This window comes from Chaetodon auriga, chromosome 18 (assembly GCF_051107435.1).
Source record: "Chaetodon auriga isolate fChaAug3 chromosome 18, fChaAug3.hap1, whole genome shotgun sequence".
In the NCBI taxonomy this organism is placed as follows: domain Eukaryota; kingdom Metazoa; phylum Chordata; class Actinopteri; order Chaetodontiformes; family Chaetodontidae; genus Chaetodon; species Chaetodon auriga.
In genome coordinates, this window is record NC_135091.1 from 12,602,287 (window position 1) to 12,626,139 (window position 23,853).

General features: G+C 41.4%; 2 protein-coding genes across 2 annotated transcripts; both read right to left on the minus strand.

Annotated features, from left to right (window-relative positions):
• Positions 1 to 122: 122 nt before the first annotated feature.
• LOC143335880 (scavenger receptor cysteine-rich type 1 protein M130-like) lies at positions 123 to 12,659 on the minus strand. Its single transcript, XM_076755544.1, has 17 exons — positions 12,559 to 12,659; positions 11,238 to 11,312; positions 10,910 to 10,936; positions 10,450 to 10,761; positions 8,739 to 9,032; positions 8,295 to 8,609; positions 7,854 to 8,144; positions 6,129 to 6,443; positions 5,699 to 5,992; positions 4,961 to 5,269; positions 4,198 to 4,512; positions 3,460 to 3,768; positions 3,054 to 3,347; positions 2,571 to 2,906; positions 2,373 to 2,480; positions 1,132 to 1,216; positions 123 to 1,010 (listed from the first exon to the last, which is right to left on the minus strand). Exons 2-17 carry the CDS (start codon positions 11,284 to 11,286, stop codon positions 860 to 862), a joined length of 3,804 nt encoding a protein of 1,267 aa, XP_076611659.1. The 5' UTR covers positions 11,287 to 11,312; positions 12,559 to 12,659; the 3' UTR covers positions 123 to 859.
• A 3,045-nt stretch (positions 12,660 to 15,704) lies between these two features.
• On the minus strand, positions 15,705 to 23,149 carry sh3bgrl2 (SH3 domain binding glutamate-rich protein like 2). Its single transcript, XM_076756876.1, has 4 exons — positions 22,880 to 23,149; positions 19,093 to 19,278; positions 18,404 to 18,484; positions 15,705 to 17,629 (listed from the first exon to the last, which is right to left on the minus strand). The coding sequence occupies exons 1-4, from the start codon at positions 22,922 to 22,924 to the stop codon at positions 17,615 to 17,617; spliced, it is 327 nt and encodes a 108-aa protein (XP_076612991.1). The 5' UTR covers positions 22,925 to 23,149; the 3' UTR covers positions 15,705 to 17,614.
• Between the last annotated feature and the right edge of the window lie 704 nt (positions 23,150 to 23,853).

A 23,853-nucleotide genomic window follows, 5' to 3' on the forward strand; every position in this document is an offset into this window, starting at 1 on the left:
CCCTCAGCCACGCCCCCACCCAGCCCGGCCCTGGCTACTAAAACACCAAGAGCGCCTGCTCAGGCCTGTGAGAGCTGACCAATCAGAGCAGACTGGGCTTGTCAGGAGTGGGGCACTAAGACAGAGTGTTTCAGACAGAGGGTGAATACAGGTGCAGCATAGACAGTATGAGAACATTAAAGCATATAAACTAGTAGACAACCACAGCAAAAGTATGAGCCTGAAAATGAGCATGATGTGGACCCTTTAAGCATGTTTGCTCCCCAATCAGGAGGACAAAGAAATCTGGCAATACAATTTTATTGATGAGGACTCACATACACCAAAAAAAAAAAAAAAGGCAAATTATCAAGCAACACAAGACAATGTAATGAGTATCCTCCTACAGGTCAGTGGACTTTGGCAGAATCTCTCATGAAAATGAAAGGTATAAGTATGAAAATAAATGTTCCAAGCAATATTTGGCCCGTTTACACAGGCATTACACAGTATGTCTTTCAAAATCACATTTTCAATTTCTGCAAAGTTTATTTTCTAAATCACACGGCATCTACTTGCAAATGCGAAATCAGTAGAATTCTGAGTAATCTGTTGACTTACGAAGAGGTGTAAAAACACGCTTAAAAAGGTCCCTAATGTTCCTATGGTCTACCTTAAAAGAGCAACTGAGCACCAGCTGAAAAGTGTGTTTTCTCCATGGTGCGTTACACTGTAACATCACTGTCGAGTGCAGCTACAGGTGTGACAGACTTCAAACGTTCATCCAGAGACAGCAGTAAAAGCCTGTTCTACAGCCCGGTGTTATGTTACTGTGTAACTTCAGTGAAATGGCATGGCTATTCCTTGAGTCATTTTGATTTCACGACAAAACAAGTGGTTCAAGCTCATAACACACTCTCCCAGCCAGGTCTTCAGGCACCCTCTCAACAGTGCTGTCAGAATCACCATCAGCCTTCTTGTTTTCTGGGCTGCGACTGTACCCATGCTCATTGCTTTGGGTATTGTGGTCTCTGAGGGGGATAAGGAGAGTGACAGCTGCAATCACTGGGATGTTTTTCAAGTTATCTGATCTAATATAAAATGGGTGTATCTAGGCAAATAACATCAGCGTCGTTCTCTCGCTTTTACTACCTTCCATCAAATGTTCTATTGCTTCTGTCTTCAGTATCGGGTGTTACTGTTCCTCCAAACCTGTTGTTAAACTGAACCAAGGTACCTGAAAAATGAGCATAAAATCACCATGAAAACAACGATCATTCTTTAAAAAAAAAAGAAAAAAAAAAAAAAAGGTCGTTGGCTGAATCAAAAGGAGGTCAAGATCCAGAGTGACTCGGTGTGTGTAATTTTTGGCCACTAGGGGGCAGCATGAGAGGCTGTAAAAAAAACACTGACATGGTATGCTGCAAATGTGTAAGTATGTCTTTGCCCATCTGCCATTAGCAGCAGGAAAGTACTGTTCACTGGGCTGAAAGATGCTAGAACACTCCGTAGAGCTGAGGAGAACTGCAGCGTTGGGTTATAATTATACTTTTTTTTTTTTTTTTTGCATTGTAGTGTCCCTGAAAATAAGACTTCGTTTGCGCAAGTCATTTAAACACATTGTGTGTTCTAAACCTGAGGTTACAATGAGAGAAATTGCAAGTTCCCACTATGCTTAAAAACCTGCTTGTATGTACTGATCAGTTAAATGCAGCAGGATGAAGACTTAAAAAATGATAGAGCATGTAGTTCCTGATGGTCATGTGATAACAACATGGATAGTCAGAGGAAATATTCAGAAGAAGGGCTCCAGAGGAAATGATCTGCTGCATGAGAGACTGTGTTTGTTATGCAATATGGCCACAATTTGGCATCCCTGCCCTGTCCTCTGGTGACCCTAGTGACAACCTTGATAAGGAGCATATTATTGGTACATCCCACCAGAGCTCCTCCTTTGTTTTTCCGTAACATTTCGCTCTATGTAACTGAGTAAAGTGATCCTGAGGCCACATTAGGCCACTTGGAGTCAGCATAAATGAGCCATAAACAAAACACAGAGAAGTCATTGTCTTTTGTTTCTAAGTGCTCCACTATGTTCCCCAGCTATTCAGCTTAATCTGTAGGTGCTGGACATGTAGCGTACAGTGCCTTTATCCCTGAAGACAGTCATAAATGATGCTATTAGAGCAATGAATGAATCAAAGTAAAGTAGCAGGCCTTAAAATAAAAACAGTGCACTCAATGATGCAAAATGCTTGTATCCCTACAAGCTACACCTTTTACTTTACACTTTAATTGGTCCTGCTTTAAACCTAGACACATTATATGGCATTAAAATAAAGGGGCATTAGTGTCATTTTGTAATACGAAAAGTGTGGATGTCTGTCACTTACCAGCACCCCAGCCTCTCCTTCTCCAGACAAAGTATGCTATAACCAGTATGAGCAGCAACACGGCGAGCCCTCCCAGAACTCCTGGGACAGTTGAAGAGGATGAGGCGGCTGTAGGGATGAAACGATCATGTGGTAGAGTTAGCAATTAGCTATAATCACAGCAGAAAGACAAACTGTCAAGGGCGCTTTGGGTCTCACCGACTACATTGACTTGGAGTGACCTGGAGGGAACGGACGAGAAGGACAGAGAGGAGATGTTAATGCCGTAGACACAGGTATAGTCTCCTTGGTTTTTAAAATCTATAGCAGGGAATTCAAAGACTGCCGTGTAGTAGGGAACGTGGGCAAACGGCATCTTTGGTTCAGTGACAGTCTTGTTTGACTTTGCGAGGTAGAAGAAACCTCCAGGATATCTGGAATAAATAGAGCAAGTGACGGAGAAGGTGCTGCCCTGGTTGACTGATATTTTGTCTGGGTTGTAGACCACCATGGCAAAAGGCGATGAAAGGGAGATGCTGGGCTTCTCCAGTTTCACTGCAGAATACAGACAGACTTTTACAAACTCATATAGATCAAGATAAGACTTTAGTAATAAGTAATAAGAGTAATGTTTGCAATCTTGCATAGTCACATTTCCAACAACTGTGTTCAAGTGGACAAACACAGCAAAAAGGTACTGACCTATGACTGAAAGGTCTGCAGTGTTTCCTTGAGGATAATAGATGACTTGATCGGGCAATTTCTTTTGATATTCACAGAAGTATGAGCCCTTATGGCTGAAGTCCACTGCAGGGAAGGTAAAGGTGGCAGCATCATTTTCAGAGAACCTTTCCATTTTAAATGATCCTTGGGTCTTTCTCAGAACAAACGTCCCGCCCAACTGTTCTGTTGCTACAGCGCAGGTGATTTCGACTTTTTCCCCCCAGTTTACCTCCGGACCAGGACTCAAAGTGAGTTGGGGCTTCTCGAGAGAACCTGAAAAAGATAATAAGTTTGTTTTGTCACAGCAGCCAATGCAGGCTCTTCTTAATGCCCCCTGGGAGGTAATGACTTCATTCATAGATTCAAAATGAGCCAGTCCTCTTACCTAAACAGATAACACCAGCATCTTCACCGTGCCCACAGTTATTTTCTCCAAAACCAGGGTGTGTACAGTGTGTGAGAGCAGTTTCTTGGCCTGTACACTCCACATTATCCAGCCATATTGGACCGCTGCCTCTACCAAAGTGGGCACTTGTAGGAGCAGAAACTGCATGTCCACAGCCAAGCTGTCTGCATACCACATCAGCATTGGGCATTTCCCACTCATCATCACACACGGTTCCCCACTGGCCTTTATAGAGGAGCTCCACTCTTCCAGAGCACTGACCTGAGCTGCTGACCAACCGAAGTTGTGCTGCATGTGAAGACAGAAATGAAGTTAGCATACTTTTGTGTATGCCTGTAGGCCAGCAGCTGGTTAACTTAAATTAGCATGGAAAGCCTCTAGCCTGGCTCTGTCTGTGATTCAGTTATGGTTGCTGTTTCACCATTATTCCAGTCTTTATACTAAGCTAAGAAACCAGCTGCTGGCTCCAGCCACTTATTTACCTTGCATGAATGAGAGTGGCATCAACCTTCTCATGTAACTCTTGACAGCAAAGTAAATTAGCGTGTTTCCTAAAATGTGGAACAATTCCCTCAAGCATGATTTTGCACTTGATAGATTGAGTAAATACAACCATTTCCCACTCCACTTCACAACCGTGAAACAAAAGCTGATGCTATCATTACATTTGTCCAGCTGTATGTGAGAATTTTGAACACATAATGTAAAAGGCTTTACCTGCACATAGGACACCAGCATCGTGGTCATGCCCACACCTCGAGCTCTGGAAACCTTTGAGGGAGCATTGCTGTAGAGTAGTCACATTGTCAAAGCACGAATCACTAGCCTCCACTACTGATCCACTGCCTTGGCCGAAATGGGCACCGCCAGGAGCACTTAATGCATGTCCGCATTCCAGCTGCTCACACACCACCTCAGCTTTACTCAGGGTCCAGTCTGTGTCACACACCGTTTGCCACATATCGCCATGACGGACCTCTACTCTTCCAGAGCACTCATCCTTACTATTAGCCAACCGGACTTCCAAACTTCCTGCGAAATCAAGTGAACTAAAATGAATATATGGTATCACATATTTCAAATTCATTTTAATGTAGTCAAAAATATGGTAGATAAATAATAATGACAGAAAAAGACTGGTGAGGAACTGTTCCCGACACACAATTCAGATTTGGAACACAACACCTTTAACAATGAGGACATAAGAACATGTGAGATGATCTAATTCTTATTTCATGTCTTTAATATGATGGATACCGAAATTAATCATAAAATGGCTAAATTAATAATCAATTTATGCAAAAACTATATGCGTTGAGCTTGAGAGGTCAGGTTACATCCCTCTAACATACACAACACGTCAGAAATTCCAAACTTATGTCATGTGATAAGCAACTATCTGCAGAGAATGACCTGAAAACATGGTTGAAAGATTCAGAAACGTCAAGCAAGTGGACTTGGTCTTTTGTACGTTTCTTACCTGTGCAGACCACGCCAGCAACTGAGGTGACATTGCAAGTTTTGTCAGTAAATGGTCTTTGTGGGCACTCAGCCAGTGTTGACTCCCCTCCATGGCATTCAATTTGATCAATCCAGTTCTGTCCTATGCCCATGCCATACTCAGACAAGCTGGTGATCTTATGAGCTCTTCCGCAGTCCAGCTGTCTACACACCACCGATGCATCATTCACATCCCAGGTTTCACCACACACAGTCCTCCACTGGCCTTTGTCATAGTACTCCACTCTTCCAACACAGCGATTGGGCCCACCAGCCAACTTCACATTGCCTGGGAATGAAAGTTCTTCTGTGAATGTTCGTGCATGCAGTCCAAATTTTGAGTTTTTGGTACAGAATGTGTGTGCTGTAATTTGATTGCTGCAAGAGCAGGTATAGAATATAGTTTGTAATATTGCTCCAATTCCAAATGTAACATGGGCAGCAACATTTTTAGTCACATCTATGATTTGAGCATTCATCACATTATTCCATGATTACATTAATTACTCTATGTGATGATTTGAATACTGAGGTAAAGTTCAGAGTCATTATAGAACTGGACTACTCAATGCTTTGACTTTGACAGTTTGGTGATTCGTCCTATCATCACCATATCTTGACCCATAAAAGAGACAACTAACAGTGCAGGTAGTGTTCAGATCCTTTGCTGAAGTAAAAGAACTGATATTCAACTTTCCTTTCCATCTTCTTATCTTACCTGAACATTCCACAGCTGCCTCTTCAATACGTTCTTGGCTGGTATGTTGTCTCAGTGTGCACTGGCTGAGAGAGCTCTCTGTACCTCTGCAACTGATCTGATATCCTCTCAGGTCTCCGCCTTGACCAAATGATCCTGAAAACTTGACAGGATCTCCACAGTTCATCTCTCTGCAAACCACTGCAACTTCATTCATTCCCCAGTTAACATTATATGCAGCTGCCCAGTGGTCATCATGGTGGAACTCTACCCTGCCAGAGCACTGGTTAGTCCCATTAATGAGTCTAATGGTAGCTGGAAAGCAAAGGGCAGAGAATCAGTAAATAGTAGTTGGTGTTCGGTCACGTTTGAAAGATCTCTGGTTTGTAAAGTTGAGTAAATAACATGCATGCAAAGAGCCAGCAGAACAGAGTGCTAACTGAGATGATACCTGAACACACCACGCCAGCATCTTCGACATGGCCACAGTTATTTTCTCCAAGGCTGGGATGTTGGCAGTGCAAAAGAGATGTCTCATTACCGACACAGCCGACATCATCCAGCCAGATGTCTCCTTGGCCTTGACCAAAGAAGGCACTAGATTTGGCGGCTTGAGCTGTTCCACAGTCCATGGCTCTGCACACCACCTGAGCATCTCTGATGTCCCACTCATCATCACACACTGATCCCCACTGGCCATCATGCAGGATCTCCACTCTACCAGAACATCGGTCAGTGCCATTGACGAGCCTTAGTGGTGGAACACCTGAGGACAGGTCCACTCATGTTAAAAGTACTCACCAGTTTAAGTGTTTGCAGATATGCTAGCCATGAAGCATCCCCTGCCACTGACAATCCCATTTCCATACACATGTTGACTTGGCTTCACTCAGTTTGACTTGGCGCACAGGCCCAACGTGGCAGGGATTTGCATCTAAATTACAACAGGGCTACCCGCTTGAAGGTCCATCTTTAGCTAATGGTGTACTTGTCTTAAGTCAACAATGCTTTAAAGTAAGCCCTCTTTAGTGCTATTTGCTAGTGCAAAATACTCTCGGACTATCGCCACTTGAGTTAGAAAGTGGTTGTACGAGACCACACAGGCCACAGCTAACTGGTTAGCATGCTAACTTCAGTAGATATCTCTGCAACACAATACATAGACGTCCTTGACATAAGGTCGGAGCTGTTGCTGCTTCACATTCTGTTCAGATCATTAGTTCATTTTTTAACGTTTAAACAAATATTCTGGCCATAACTGTACAGCTGAATTGAAAATTGGACAGCTTAAATAAAACCATGCAGTATCTAGCAACTAATGCTATATATTTTCAATTTTACTTTGCTGCAGGTATTACACCTTTGCAGCAGGATAAAGAAATTCAGAAATATTTCTTCCCGTCTCAAAACTATGCCGAAAAACAAGTCTATGCATTTGTTGCTTCCAGGCTGGATTAATGCAATACCTTACTATCAGGCTGCCCGAATTGGTTGCTAAATATTCTCCAGTTTCTCCTGAACACTGCAGCATGTGTTCTGACAATTACAAGGAAAAGAGATCATATTTCTCCAATATTAACCACTCAAATCCTTCTCCTTACTTCCAAAGCCCTAAATGGTCAGTCCCTATTACCCCACTAGAACACGGCATTCCCAAAATGTAGGTTTACTTATGGTTCCTAAAGTCTCCAAAAGCAGGACTGGAGTCAGAGCTTTTAGCTATCAAGCTCCTCTCTCTCTCGTGGAACCATCTTCCAGTCTTTACCCAGGAGGCAGACACAAAGACTAAATTTAAGAGTCGGCATAAATTGTGTGATATAAATAAAACTGAATTGAACTGAAATCAAATTGAATTGTTGTTTATTTTGAGTTGATCCCACTTACATTATCCTGCTGCTATAAATAGCTTACCCAGAAATATTCCCTAGTCTTCAGTAGAAATCCATAAACAAGGTACAGGTGGAAGACATACTTGTGACCCCGCAGAGGGGTCATGGTTTTTATAACCCTTTGACCTTTAACTTAATTCCACCATCAGGCCCAAATGTTCACAAGTAAATAATAATGACAAGATTTAATAAGCAAGGCATAAGCCAGTCTTATTTTTAATGACCACATGCCCTTTGTTAATATAGCTGAGGGGTGCAACAGTATATCCCCACCTTTTGTGTCTTACCTGCACATGAAAGAGAAACACCTTCACATCTCCCTATGCTTTCTTCAAGGGTGCACTGGGAGATGGAGCTCACATTGCCAGAGCATCTACTTATATATCCTTTCAGTTTACTGTCACCAAAATTGAAGCTTTCTTGTGATTTTCTTGGAGCTCCACAACCAAGCTCCTTACACACCAGTGAGGCCTGTGCATGGTCCCAGTGATTAGTACAAACTTTCCCCCATTGGCCACTGTGGAAGACCTCCACTCTGCCAGAGCAGCGGTCAGTCCCGTTGTACAATCTGACTGAGTCTGGAAAGAAGGGAGTCAAATGTTACTTCAGCAATGGCATGCAGTATTTTTCGATTCTTTTAAGGACCATAAAGTTTGTGAAAAGCAGAACAATTGTACTGCTTCTATATATGTGATATTGCACAGAAGAACACATTATACAAGTGTTACCTGAGCATACAAGACCGGCATCTTCATTGTGGTCACAGTCATGCTCTCCAAAACCTCTGTGCGGACAGTCAGCGAGGGATTTCTCATGACCAGTACACTCAATGTCGTCCAACCAAACCTGATCCCGACCTCTACCAAAGAAGGCCTTGTACCTGACCGCAAGAGCAGTCCCACAGTTCATCTCTCGGCATGCGACGGCTGCTTCCTGCATGCCCCATCTGTCATCACAAACTGTCCCCCACTGTCCATCATGGTAGACTTCCACTCGGCCGGAGCACCGATTCGTCCCATTCATCAGCCGAATTGGTTTAGTGTCTGCCAGGTGGAAATGAAAAAAGCAAAGGGCACATTCATTCAGAAGTCGTAAAAACAGCAGATAGTCTAACCATGTAGAGTTCACCTCAAAATCCTGATGTAATTTTTCTGAAGGCATGGAGGACTTACTTGAACACACAATTGTAGCATCAATACAGCTTTCCTTGATATCTTGAAGTATGCACTGCGAGATGGAGCTCTCGTTTCCAGAACAGTTGGTTTTGACTCCAGTGAGGTCATGCGCCTCTCCAAAATGTAGCACCTCGGTCTGAGTGACAGGGGTTCCACAGTTAATCTCTCGACACACCACATTTGCTTCTTCCTTGCCCCAGTCGCTGCTGCATATTCGTTTCCACTGGCCTGCATGGTAGACTTCCACTCTGCCATTACAACGATTGCTTCCGTTGACCACCTTCACATGTTCTGCAAACGATGGAGGTAGAAATTCAAATAAAGTCAACAAACATGCAATAAGTGATTCTATGTAAGAACATACAGTAAAAATAATCAATGTCTACAAGCTTTTTGTAAATTGTAAGTCCATGATGAGTAATGCTGTGAAAAGGGGTGAAAACCTGCATAGCCAAAAATTGTTCAAACTCACAGAACTTTATTTTAAATTCTAGCGGAGACACCAAATTATCAAGCCACACCAAATCTGTAAAACCTGTCATTGTACGGGGCATATCACCTGTACTCTTTCTTGGGTTTGAGCAGTTGCCAGGCAACCAGCAGAAATTTCAGGTTGCTGTTCCCAACCAAAAATATAGATAGTCTGTAAGATAATTTAGCTTAGTTTAGCATTAAGACTGGAAACAACTAGCTTAGCTCTGTCCAATGGCATGTATTCTTAAATACAGTGCTAAGATATGCTAATAGTATACTGATGGAGCGTACGTGTTTATCAAGCAGACTTCATGATTGATAAGAAGAATACACTGACAGGTTTTATTTATTAAGAGTCTAACAGTTTTAACTCTTCTCTCTTCATCTGCTTCATCAGGACCACCTCACCTCAGCTACTTTGATTTTGACCACTGTTTTATTTTGTTTGTGTGTTTGTGGAAGTGCAAATCTAAATTTAGATTTTTTAAATACCAGTCTACACTCAACACTTCTGTCATAGCAAAGCATTCACAGTCATATTGCTTTTTTTTCAACCAAGATGAAGGATGCAGGTGACATGAGGTCCATGTCCAATGCATGACGGCTTTTTACCAAATATATCAAAATTTGATCAGGTGGGGACTGTTTATTTGCCCTTTGCACTTGACATTTGCAGTAGCTGGTCATGTGTTGACCACGCTGTTGTGCCTCTGCCGCAACAGCATTGCCACAACAGGTGGCAATCATTTTGTTGTACACAACAAAATATGAACTGACAAGACAATCTCGAGGTTTTAGAACACAAGATGCAATAACATGATCAGTTGCTAAGATAAATGCTGTGTTAGCTGCTTTTGTCTGTGGCTGTATTGCCCAATTTCTCTTGACAGTTCCACATTTTTGGTCTTGATATAAATTGAGGAAGGTATTTGCAATGCGGTGCTTGATTCAATGAGCTAACTCTGTGATTTCATGTGAATCCATGATGAATATTTAAAGCAATAGCATGACATATTGGGAAATACGCTTACTTGCTTACTGGTAAAAAATTAAATGAGGAGATCGATACGATTATCAGATAAACATAAGGCTGCAGCCAATTACCTTCATTTAACAGAAAGAATAGAGACAGGAGGGAACAACAAGCATGCCTTTGCAGAAAGAAGCGAAGATCTGTCTACCAGCACCTCGAAAGTAAAGCAATCATCACTGAGACGAGTGAAATCAGTCTTACCTGAACAAATAACGCCAGCATCTTCACTGTGGCCACAGTTATTTTCCCCAAGCGGTCTGTGTGCACACTTGAGGAGGGATGACTCATGACCAGTACACTGCACATCATCCAACCAGATCTCGTCCTTTCCCTCTCCAAAAAATGCTCCTTTTTTGGCCTCGAGAACTGTCCCACACTTTAACTCTCGACACACCACGTCAGCGTTGGTAATGCTCCAATGATCATCACACACCGTTCCCCAGCTGTCCCTGTGGTAGAGCTCCACTCTACCGGAGCACCGCGAAGGCCCAACCACCCTAATTATGTCACATTCTGGAGATGTGAAAATGAAAGCACAATTGCTGCAGTTTGTGTCACCATGAACAGTAAAAATTTATTTTTCATTAGATCAGGGTGTAGAAATCTAAATAGATAATCTGCATGGGTTTTCAGGCATAAAACATAAATAGAACTTACTGACCTGTAAGCAGCGATAGACTCAGTAGACCTATAACAGAAACATATGGTAAACTGTCCTAATTAAGCCTGACAGACTTGAATGTTTTAACAATATTGTCAAATAAATTCATACGTAGCAATCAGTGCTGTCATTTGCTACCTTAAAATGTACAATTTAATTTCCATAAAGCCCCCCCCCCCCCCCAAAAAAACCCCCTTCAATAATAAAGACATAGATTTTTGAACATTTCTGTTTACTGTATATTTCTCATAATTTTGAACTATTTGTACGCATGTGTTTTGATCTAAAATGTAGAAAGTTTTTAAAAATTCAAAAAACAGAAACTTACCTATTGACAAATACACAAACTGTTGTTTTTCAGCTGAAATGAAGATCATATTGTGTCTTCAGTGGGGGCCAAATGCTGTCAAGGTAGAGTAAAAAGAAGCATTGGTACTGTCTTCATGGCGGTGCCTGCCGTTAGCAGAGCAATTAGATAAATTCGATTCCTGCAAACAGTCGCCCTCTTACCTTCTAAATCCAACAGGTATTAAAATGACCTCACAATTCAAAATAAAAAGTTGATCCCATCTGAAACATGCAGTGGATAGAAGCCCTATGTACAGATCCAGTAATTGCTACAAATAAAAGGGACTGCCTGAACTTGGACTGCAACCTGGATGCATGTTGACATTTTGATCAATCATTAAAAGCTGAGGATGAGAGCAGATTTCATTTTGTTTTGCACAATATCTACATTACTATTTGAAAAGGACCTTATATTCAACAGGAAAGGCACCCACATGTAACATCATGCGGGGCAGCAGCTGTATGTGATAGCAACACCGACATGTGGGGCACGAAAAATGATCATCTGCAGAAAACTTGAAGGGCAATGGAGATCAAAAAGAGAGCCGTTACGAGGAAATGTCAAGAGGTGAACGTGACAACTGACTCCCAATGATAACCCAACCTGTCCCCTCCCACCTTTGGCTATCATTCACAGAAGTCCTTTTATGTTGAATTTGTACATAGCAAAGCCGCTCCTCTCCCTTTCTTTAATTTCAATGAGGTAGCGAGTGAACTATAGCCTACATAAGCCCAAGTGAATGTGCTGTTTATGTATCACATTTTTAAGATAAGATCTGTAAAATCTTATTTTAAAAATGATAAGAAAGCCCCCACAGAGAATATGACTTGGCATGTCACTTGATGAAATTGGCTAAATAAAAATGACACTGTATTGTAATTAGTTTGAGCTAGTAACAAAATTATTGTCTTATGCAGTTGCAGGAACCTTTGCAGAATTTCATGTTTGTGTCTCTGCTTTGGCAGTGGCATCTTCAAAAATCTGTTTTCAAACATGAAAAGGAACTTGTACTTTCAATTTTGTTTTATTTAAATGTGGATGTGTATCATGTATTTCAATTTTAAGTCCAGGTAAATATTTTAGCATCTGTGTTACTCACAGTGTGATCATTTGGCTTAAGAAGACCTGAATTATCATGCAAAATAATCTTTTGTTGTCAGTTTTGTAATCCATGCCCATTATGGTTAAGACGCATCCTCTGTTATATGCACCAATCTTTAACTTTAACAGGATTTTTTTTTTTTTTTTTTTTTTTTTAGATTAAAACCACCAAAATATACATTACAAATACATTTCTTACCTTCAAGACTGGGTTGATGCGGATTTTTTGTACATCAAAATAACAGAATAATTAGGAACAGAAGACCTCACTCCACTGAGTTATGCTCTTTCACAAACCCTTGACTTGCCGGATCCAGGTCTTGTCCCACATCTTATTATTAACATGACTCATTAGGACTGGACATGTCAAACACTTCCCCTTGTGAAACTCTGAGCCTGTCATTTTCACATTTATTCAGTTCCTGTTATGCACCTCAAACATTGCCCCTCCACAGTGCCTTCCTGTTAAATGTCACAGGAGCAACCACAAATAGTTAATAACACTAGTGCACCTTTGCAGCGACAGTTGATGCTATAAACAGATCCCCAACTGGATGCAAAATGAGCAACGTCTGGCAACGCGTTCATATTTTAATAGAATTTATTGCCATTATTTGCCATAATTACACCCATTAACTATTGTTTGCCTGTTTTTTCTTGTTTGTTTGTTTCTTTGTTTGTTTTGTTTGGTTAGGATTTTAGCTAATTACCATGTGTTACACTGTTGAATGTAGTTTTTTATGGGGGTGGCATTTCTGAAATGCTTTTCGTTCATTGCTTCTGCAATGTTGTGCATTCACTTTTTCTCATTTGTTTTCTGAAATGTGATTTTCACATTAACTTTTCCTGACATGTTGCTCCTTTAGCTCATAAAACATGCTGTTGGATTACACAGAGGCTGGACGTGCCATTGCCTAACTGACTTGTCCATTCAGCGTTTTGAGTTACATGGTTTAGCCATCTGTTCTTCTGCCTCCGGTTACAGTTGAACGTTTCACCATTGCACAAACAAAACCACACCTTAAACTTCCCCTTTATGCTATGTGAAGTATTTCATGAACATTCTCACATAAATCATTTCATCATTATTTTTCCTCATGGATTCATTCATGATTCCTTTTTGACTTGTACTAGCAGAAACAGCTCAGGCTCTACTAATGACATTAACAAAGGTTCAGTTCAATTCAAGTGCGCCGCTGATGTTATTCCAGTGAGCCAGCATGAACAACCCTGAAAGTGAAGCAGCTAAATGGAGGCATCATTCATTTTATTATATACACCACATTATTTTTCATTCCAGTCTGAACTTTGTGCTCTGTCCTGTTTATATACTGATGAATATCTATGCGCAAGTATTTTCTACAGAAATAAAAGACAGCATTATCACATACACCACCGTGGACATCTGCTCTAAATCCATAACATTGAGGACGCAGTGCTCCAGTGTGAACGTGTAGCTATGTAGCTTGTACTGCACAGCATGTAGTCACTATTATACAACAAAGTTACAGTCATGGTCCCACTGCACCGGGGACTTCATTATTCTTCTTGCTGTCATTTTATTGCATATTTTCCACTAGCTGGAAGAAGACAGTGCTTGAAAATTCATTGACATGACAATGACAGGAATAAGGCCTCTACATTCAGAGCCGCTACCAACCCTAAATTCTGAAAAGTTTTCCCTCTTCAGGCCTCTAAAACTAATAAATGACACAATCTTAGAAGTTTTGGCCAGTGTTTGGCTGGAGTGCTACCAGCACAGCCTGCACTGCGGGGTTGTGAGGAGGCATTTTTTGACTATAAAAGATCACAAGCCACAAACTGTAGGACCCAGTGTTCCAGACAATAAGTACAGGCACAACTATTGGCTCTAAAAGTAGTGAAAAGAGTAATATACCCAGCAACCTCAGTCAGTATTCTCTAATGACAGAACTGAGGATACTGAGGTTTGGACAGCAGGTTAAGCACATATTGATGTCTGGGTAAATCATTACAGACGCGAAGATATGAATCATTCTCTGATGGGAAGTGACACTACAACTCATCCAGGCAAGGGCCTTGAAAGCACTTTTCCTGTTCGTGTTTTACACTGAGGATCTACTTTTTGATTGCACTGGAAACAGCACTACAGCTTCAACATGGAGCTGTGTGTGTGTGTGTGTGTGTGTGTGTGTGTGTGTGTGTGTGTGTGTGTGTGTGTGTGCGTGTGCAAATTTTTGAAACAATTGTACAAACAATAAAGCAATCTAGCAACTCTTAATGTTTAAAATATCTTATCCTGTAGATGTGGGTAAAAAAGCACTAACACTGTTGCTCGTTGTAGGATAGAGACATGCATGTACATGCATGTAGTGTTTGTAATAATCAGTTAAACTGTTAGGCCAATACATTCATCCATTCATCTGTAAGGCTGTTTCTCTTCAAACCATTCCGAGATTCTGTATTAGGATACACTTTGAGTGTCACAACTGATCAAATTAAATGAAATAACTGAATTCAGAGCCTCAACAGATGACTCACTGCATCAGATTCATCTGCTGTTCCACCTCTTCTGTCCCTTCTTACCATGTTTAGCCTGTTTACATCTCTAACATCCCCTCGCCTTCCAGAGTTGTCATTCCTCATCTGTCCACAAGCTGCCACTGCAGATCTCCTCACTCCTGAGCACCAACTAGCTCCACCTTCTGGCTGATCAGCTGCTGACCATCACTGAGCCCCTGCGTGTGCAGAGACCTCCTCATACTTTTTCTCTGCCTGGCTGGCTTTGCTGTACCTTACATTTCCAGCCTGATGATGCCTGATTTGTAACCATTGAGCAAAGGAGGGGCCGAGGGGTGGTGACATTCATCCACTGAGTTTATTCTAACTCTGTAGGTATGACATGACTACATGAAACCATGCTTTCAGTTGGCAACTTGGGTTTGACGCATCACAAAAGACAAAAAGACCACTGCTACAAAACAGCTTCAGCTTGATCTTCTCAAGATAAAGGTGTCAGTTTTTACATCTCAGACTGTTACTTAGACTGATTTCAAATACATGCAAAGAAAAAAAAAAATAGTGTGTACCACTTTCAACGCTTTCTGAAGTTAATGAACCCAGATGCCCAAAAAAGCCAAAACACTGTTTTTGAAATGCAAATAAAAACAAAATGCAAAAATTTGCAATAAAACTGTGTTCAACAAACACAACAAAATTATGACTTCAAACACTGTAATTGACGTTGTGTGAAATACAAATACAGTTAAGTGTCATTGTGTCTAATTCTCATGAGCCTGTTACAAATGGAAAAAAAAAACAAAAAACAAAAAACGCCACAATGAACCACAACAGAGTCACACGCAGAGAGGTGCAACAGAAAGTATATTTAGACAGTTTGTGGTCCAAACAGGCTCGTTAGTATCCATTCACAACAAAGTCAGCACATGAACCGACAATAAATGAGGATATGATTCTGCAAAAGAGGAATGTGGTTAGTGTCGACAGTGGCAGAAATTCATTGAGGATGATGTTCCCACACGTGATTTGGAATAAGTGAAAATGACATGTCCCTCCTTGTGATGGCACTTCGTTTAGGGAGCGATGGCTAACGAGGGCGCTGGTGATCTGCTTGTGTGCGTCCTTCATGTGTAAACATAAAGGAGTTAGTCAACCACCCACCCATGATAATTTAATAAGGAGGCTTAGTGTTGGTGTTTGGGAGGGAGAGCGTAGAATACAGATTGGAGGAAAGGACCAAGAGTTGGCCATGATGTGTCAATCTGTGTTCATTTCATAATACGTACGACACACAGAGGGCAGTCTGCTCACGTTTCAGCATCTGTTTACTCGGTCATGTGGAAATATATAGAGAGAAGGGGAGGCACAGCAGCACAGCTTTGCCTCTCCATTATCTCTGAGCAATAAACAATCATTCTTATCTCCCCTTATCTGCCAGATAAGACTTGGAGAAATAATCTTTGAAGTGCACTCTCTTAAGTCATGTGACCCTGGCTGTAGCCATGCTTTGTCTACAGCGGCCTTGATTAAAGGATACAGCTGCTGATGATCTATATTTTCCATGTTGGCAACAAGCCCCATGAAAAGACCAAAACCCACAATGAATGTGTATCTTATTCTGCTGTGCCACAGCTCCACTGTGGTCCAAAGAAAACACAAACGAGCCACACTGTCACCCAGTGCGTGACAATGCGTTCATTATACTGAATCTGGGCACTGTAGTTTATTTGAGGTCAGTCACATACACACTGTCCTGCTGCTGTAAATACTCATTAGTGGTTAAAGTTGTGGGGGTTTTTTAATTTACTGATACGCTTAAAACCTGTTTTCTAAGTGTTCAGTAGGATTGGATGGGCTCAGGTGAGCTGAGCACCATTGGCGGGGCAGGGAAGTCAGAACGTACTGAGAGACAGACTAAAACATTGTTAGTTTGAGTCTTTTTATTGGATTTGTGGACAGTAATAACACATATCAAATAAAGCTAACCTTGTTCCCCAATCAAATTAGTCTGGCAGTGGAAAGATACAAGAACAAGGTTTGTTTTATTTGCTGGCAGGCACAGCAAACTTAACATGAATGCTGGCAATGATATTATATGTCCTTTTAATCCCTCATAATTTTCAGGATTCTTATCATTTGGTTTCATCTGCACTGTGGTAAACTGCAGTGTCACCAATCCTCTCTCTCACACAAAACACACACACTCACACAGTCAGAAGTGATGGCTAGGCCTCGCGTTGTTTCAGGTTGCAGTGAAGGCTGCCTCTCAGGTCCCCTCGCTTCACGCAGCCTTCATTAACAGCTGCTGATTGAGACAGATACACAATTACTAAGGCATGCACACACACAATACGGGTGTGTATTCAGGTGACTTGTGCCTGATCCACTGCATTGTAGATTAAAGCGACTGGTCCAGTGATGCAAAAGCTGCTACATAGTCTTCTAGTTTGCACCGAATTTATGCTACGGACAGTGTTTCTCACAGTGTATTAACATAAAAAAGGAAACTCATCATAAAGCTAATCCCCTTGGTCTCTGATTACTTCTTTGTGGCCTCTTGAGACTCTTGGACGTGATGTTGGAATGTTGTTTGAAGAGTTTTTACAGTCAGGAGAGGTCGTTCAGGGTGAGATCCCTGGGATATGATGTTCGGCAACGCACTGGCATCGTGGCAGAGGGAACACGGGAAGTGATGCAGTTTTTGTCCTTATATTTTAAGGTTCCCTGGACGTCACGTATCAGCAGTCTGATCTAGGCTACGACTCAGAATCCTAGAGATCAGGGAAAAGGGTTAGGGTTAGATTAAGATTTACTGGACAGTATGCGACTACATAGCCAGACATCTCTGTTAAACATGATCTTTTTCAAACTGAACCCGTCTGCAATATCCTGCTGGTCTACATGTAATCAAATCACTTTTAACTTAGTTATCCAATCAATGTCTAGAGGAGAGACAGAAAAAGAATGTGACCAGGAGGAATATTAAATAAATACTCTTTAGAGATGATTGGAAATAAGCTCATTTGATATTCGACAATTAGATCATTGGGTGTTCCCTGTACTTGATGTATGCTTTCAAGAGTCTAGATCCAATATGACGATGAGAGATACTCTACTGGGTATTGTATTCGTTTTCCTGATCAGGATTAACATTGGTTGATGCGAGGAATGCAATCATACACATTCTGCGATCATATACGTAAATGTTGATATTTGTAAAATAGATTGAGGAGAAGAGACAAGAATCTAGCTGTATGGGATTTAAACTGATTTCTCTTTTTCTCTGCCCAAAAATAAAAGCTCATGTGCATGAAGTACCAATACGTTCTAAATCCAACATTTCACAGGCAGCTTGCAGAAACCAGCGGTGCTGATCCAGCACTGTGGAGAGATGGTGCAGTGTGTAGTGTTTGAGGAAGTTGGGAGCGACAGCAAACCTTATTGGCTGTGTGATTTATACCACAGAGACAGCAGTTTGTTTCTGTGTCTTCAGCTGTGCATGCATCAGTAAGTGTTTGAAAAGGTCTTTGCACACTTTCCCTTACTTTCACTGAGGGTTGGGAGCTGAGCCCAAGGAATGCAAACACAGTGTTGTTCTCCTTTGACTGGAAGAAGTCTTCATAGTCCTGAGGGGAAGGGCAAAAAATAAGGACGTTGAGTGTTGCGTAATCGCTGCACATTTGAAAGATGGCTGTAAACATCCCTGCCAAACAGTCCTTCCACTGCTGCTTTTAATATAATGCAATGACCGTGGCATGGCAGAGTAATGTTGGATTACCTTGGCCAGTGAGAGTGACGGCAGGCAGAGCACATAATCTGCCCCGTCCATGACACTGGATTACGACAGGATTACAGAGTAGCGTGCAAAGCAGAGGACGTAAACTGGCGAGCACTGACTGATCGAACTCATCCTCCAGCATAGTTAGCTGAACCCTGTACAGCCTTGCATAGCCGTGAACTATTGGGATAAATATCTTGAGCATTAATCATCCATGTTCAATCTCACGGTTTCCATCTTTAAAATAAATTCTGACCATGTGTCCCTGTGTTAATTGTTCAGTTATCTCTTGTTATATGCTAAATAAATTGGATAAATTGGAAATGTCATCAACATACTGTTCATCCATAAGAAGACATGCAATGCATTTGAGTGACAATCAGTGAAAGCTACCTGCAGAGCTACCTAAAGCATGGTTGTTCAGTATAAACATTATAAACAAATATCCGTCATTACCCCACAGTAGCGATCCTCATTGAAGATCTGCGGAGGCAGCGGGTTGCCTTTCTCCGGCTGCTTGTCTCTGGGGATGTTACGGTACATCCAGAGCCTCTGCTCCTCCAACATAGTGATGTCTACTTCCTGGAAGCTGATTCGATTGGCCTCCAGGAAACCCACCACTGCCTGCTGATGCTTCTTTACCTGGAGAGGTTGAAAAAAATGTGTACGTGAAGTACAGCCGTACACTGTGCTGTATGTATGACATTTGCCCTGTATCCCAACACTCCTCCTCTAATAACAAACAGTAAGATGACACCCATCGAACCAGAGCCCTGGTTCTTTCTCACTTACATGCACATGTCCAGTGTACTGTATGTGTTCACTGCATCATGGCTCTATTGGTAATGGGGACCATTAAGAAGGATTATTGATTAGTGGAAGAGCTTATGTTCGAACTTGGAAAGCTGACATATTTATTTTATACAGTATGCAATGTCTGGTCATGATCAGGACAGTCTGAATTATAATGAACAATTATCATCTATTGATGAATTTATCATTTGCTATTGTTACTATTACATTCCACAAAGAAAGGAATTAGGACGCTTCATGTTTTCTTTCCCATCTGTGGTCTATGGGATGGATGGACAGCTCCCTGTGGTATTGTGCCGTATGCTCCGGGACGCTTTGTGTGTGAGTGAAACTGTGTGACAGTGTTCGTGAATGCTGAGAGAAAAAAAAACCTCAAGGATAATTTTAGAAGACAGAAAACTCCCACGGACGGGAAGGTCATAAACACACATTAGACACAGTCCACATGTCTCTGACCTGCAACTGCTGAACGTCTTTCTCTACTCCCTTCTGATGTTCTACAGCTACAGAAGAAGAGAAGCAGCTATCTCATCTAATTTTGACAATCATCTTGGATGAAAGAAGAAGATTTCTGTTGTGTTTTGTGCCATTTTTCATTTTCTTTTTCATTCACATCTATGTATGTACGAAGCATTCATTAACATGACAAAAGGGCTGATTATACAAAACAAGTTGAGGGCGAGACTGTGAACTGATACAAACAGAGGCTTTTATTTTGCCGATGAATACTATCATTTATTATCCAGTACCCTGAAAACATTTTTCTGCCTTTGATAGAGAAGACAAAAAGAAAAAAATGTAATTAAATGATGAAAACTTAACGGCATCTGCCCTGTGTGCTTGTGTGAGTAAACATGCCATGTGTGTCCATTATATTAATGATGCTAAGGGCCACAATGGAGCTATTGTTTTACCTTAAACACAAGTAAGGGATTGTTCTGGACAGTCTGCTGTAGACATACACCCAAACAAGATGCCAAATAATCTGTTGAGTCTTTCTTAAAGTCATTATCTGTGTGTGACCATAAATCAGCTTTATCTGAACTCTCACTAGAAAGTAAATGAGCCGCACGGATACTGATAGCCTTAAAACGGTAATGTGCCTGTTTGCTCTGGTCAAAGGTTAAAACTCCGTGAAGGGTCACGGTTAGTTTCTGGTCTGAGTGTATACAACATGTCACATTGCTGGTCTCCAGCATAGTATAAATGATACGACCTTCCTCTGAGCAGAGAGCCAGGCAGCATGAGTCTAAATAATGAAAGAGGTGCCCCCAGTGAGGGTGAGTGCGAGTGTGTGTCAGGGGATGGGTGAGTTCAGATTTTGTGTGTGCATGTAGAATTAAAGACATACAAACAGTCCTTACAGTATATGAGTATGCATGAATTGTTGAGAGCATTTTTTTCTGAAATGTAGGGATTAACTGGTGGTTAAGACTAATCCTTTAGGACAGAGAGAGACAAAGGGGAAGATGGCAGCAACACGATTCAAACAAGTTAGGACAGGAGCAGCAAAAGACTGGGAAAGTTATGGAATGCTCCAAAAACACCTGTTTGGAACATTCCACAGGTAAACAGGTTCATTGGTAACAGGTGATAGTATCATGGTTGGGTATGAAAGGGGCATCCCAGAAAGGCTCAGTTGTTCACAAGCGAGGAGGGAGCGAGGTTCACCACTTTGTGAACAAATAACTGCAGAAAGGACATCACTACATGGACTCTGGAAATCAGGAAATGTAAAATCGGATGAGACTGAGGCTGATACATGTCCTCTGAGGGGTGGGACATAACCTAATTTGCACTTCATTCATTATGTGGTGATGATTTCCGCCCCACTAAGCTGCTGTTGTTAAGCTGTGAACTGTTCATTTTTAAGGGGCATGGCAGGGTTTTGGTTATTACTTTCCCCTTGTCTGTCCTTTACTGCTCGCATACAGTATTCCTGACTCCTTTCCAGATTTCCCCCCCTGACCATCACTATGTTTCTGAGTATGATTGTTTTCCTCCATCTCTGCCTCACACTCGTAGCCTCTCTCTTTTTCTCTGACTTGAACACATCCATTTTACTTTAAACCAGCTGAGGGGTTCCAGCCTCACATTACCTCTTTATTCAATCACTTGTATCTCAGTTCAAAAGCATTCAGAGCGAATTACATTCACATGAGCTCCACACTCGCACAACTGACCCGAATTGGTGAACCTATTCAAGCGTGCTTGACTGTGCTTTGTGTGTGTATGTGTGTGAGAGAGATAGAGTCTGTGTGTTTTGAATGTATGTGTCATAGGATTAAAAATAACTCCTTTGTAAATGCTCAGAGATTGCACTGCCCTCTTCTGCAGACAGGGCATGATAAAATAAATATATTACTCATTTGTCCCATTACCTAAGACTTGAAGCATTCGTGGAGGAGTGTTGTTTGATGATTTTCTGCTCATACTCAATTTCAGCTGGACCTTCTCAATGACATGCTCCTGTTGTTTCCCAAGAGGTACAACAGGACTGGGCTGAAACTAACCATTAAATCCACTGTGGGTTAATCTGTTATGTTTTCGATGAATCCCTTAATTGTGAAGCCTGCGGAATTTCAGAAAAAACAGCAACAATTTTGCAAATGTTGTTTTTCTTGTCTGAAAACAGTCCAATTTAACACACAGTTAAAATAAAAATAAAATAAAATAAAAAAAAATCCTCACATGTAGATTAAAGTTTCTGTTCATCAACTAGTCAATTCATCATTTGAGCACTAAACAAGGCCCACAGTAAACGGCCTTCTAATGAAGCATGCGGACATAAATCTGTCTTATGTATTTGGAGTCTTTCTGCATAACGCAGCTGCTTAGTGGTAGGAACCCCTCCCTAGAATGAACATCTCCCAACACAAATACAGCTAAGAGCCCTTCCAAACAAGGGCCAGGAGCGTGATGATGGCCTCAAAGTAAAACTGAAAGCTTGAGACAAGAGCCATACCCCACAAATCTGCTGTAAAAACAGAAAGACGCTGATTCTAGTTAATTTTTTAGCTAAGTTAATAGCTACAGTGAGGTGTTGCTGTTATTTTGTCCACCCTTTAGTCTACCTAAAGGAAGGAGAATTTGTTATTGATTAAGCTTCTACACAGTGAAGGCAGGTCAGCTGGTATGCCATGAAATAAACAGACTGAATGAACGCGTAAAAAATCTACGCTGCCAATTAAAAATGTGCATCTCAGTCAGTGAGTGGCCGCTTGTCCGTCTGAATGACGCTCATTACTTTCCCTGCTTGTCACCAATAGACGAGCGCAAACAGACACACTCACAGTTCTCTTACATAATGCCAATAAACACTACTCGGTGAATTTACGAGCATCAATATTTCCTCACGCCTTTGTACTATGACTGCGTTTCTTACATGCAACTATCGGCAAAGCTCGGAAACACATTTGCAAACACTCACCGCGACGGAGCCGGTTGAAGAGGCGATGTAAACCTTGATGACCATTTTAATCCGAAATAAATGTCAGGCAGTAGACAAACTGTTTGGCGGCAGCGACTGCCGTTTATTCCCAAAACTAACAAGCAGAGAGTTTAAAGCTCAGGTTGTGTTTCAGATGACAGAAGACACGCGTCTCCAGTATTTAAACTGAGGCATGATAATAAAACAGCGTGCGTCTCTGCTGGCTGTGGCGCTCAGCGGTCCTCACTGCACTGACATCATGTAAACACTGAACTTCCGGTTATAGTTTTCAAAATAAAAAACAAAGACGTCAAGCAACGAGATGGGTCCAGAGGGAGAATGTGGGCCACCGATATGAGCTCCACATTAGAATAGATGAAAGTTATCCGCATGCACTTTTGAGTCGCTTTTTTGTTTTCCCCATATTTAGTAAGCACAATTATATATCATTTAATCAAATTAGGAGATATCTTACTAATGGTCTGGTTCCAGTGAGTTTCTGTAGCCAAAGATTTTCTTTCATGTTGATCCCTAACACATAATTCTCGGTTTATTTTGAAAGAAAAACTTCTATTGCTACTTCTGCTTGACTTATGTCCGGCAACTTGACGCAGGTAACCTCCCCAGCCAGTTTCACTTAATTGGCCTGGTAGTTGATAAGAGGGAAATGTAGTTGTGCAGATTCTGGCAGCACTTCTACGGAGCAAGATTGTCCTGTTACTATATTTGTCACTCAGCAGCACATCTCAGAATAAAATCGCATTTGGTGATTTTAAGCTTGGCCAAATCAGCCTGTGATGTGGATTCAGATTCAGGGAGATTTAGGCGTACGCTAATACAATCTTCTACGATTATTCAAAATAAGATTACATGCAGTTTTGTGGAAATATGCATACCCATGTGCTTTCGTTTTGCAATATTCCCTGCTGCCAATTTAAGAACTGACAGGCTTTGTATATGCACACATCAGTTGC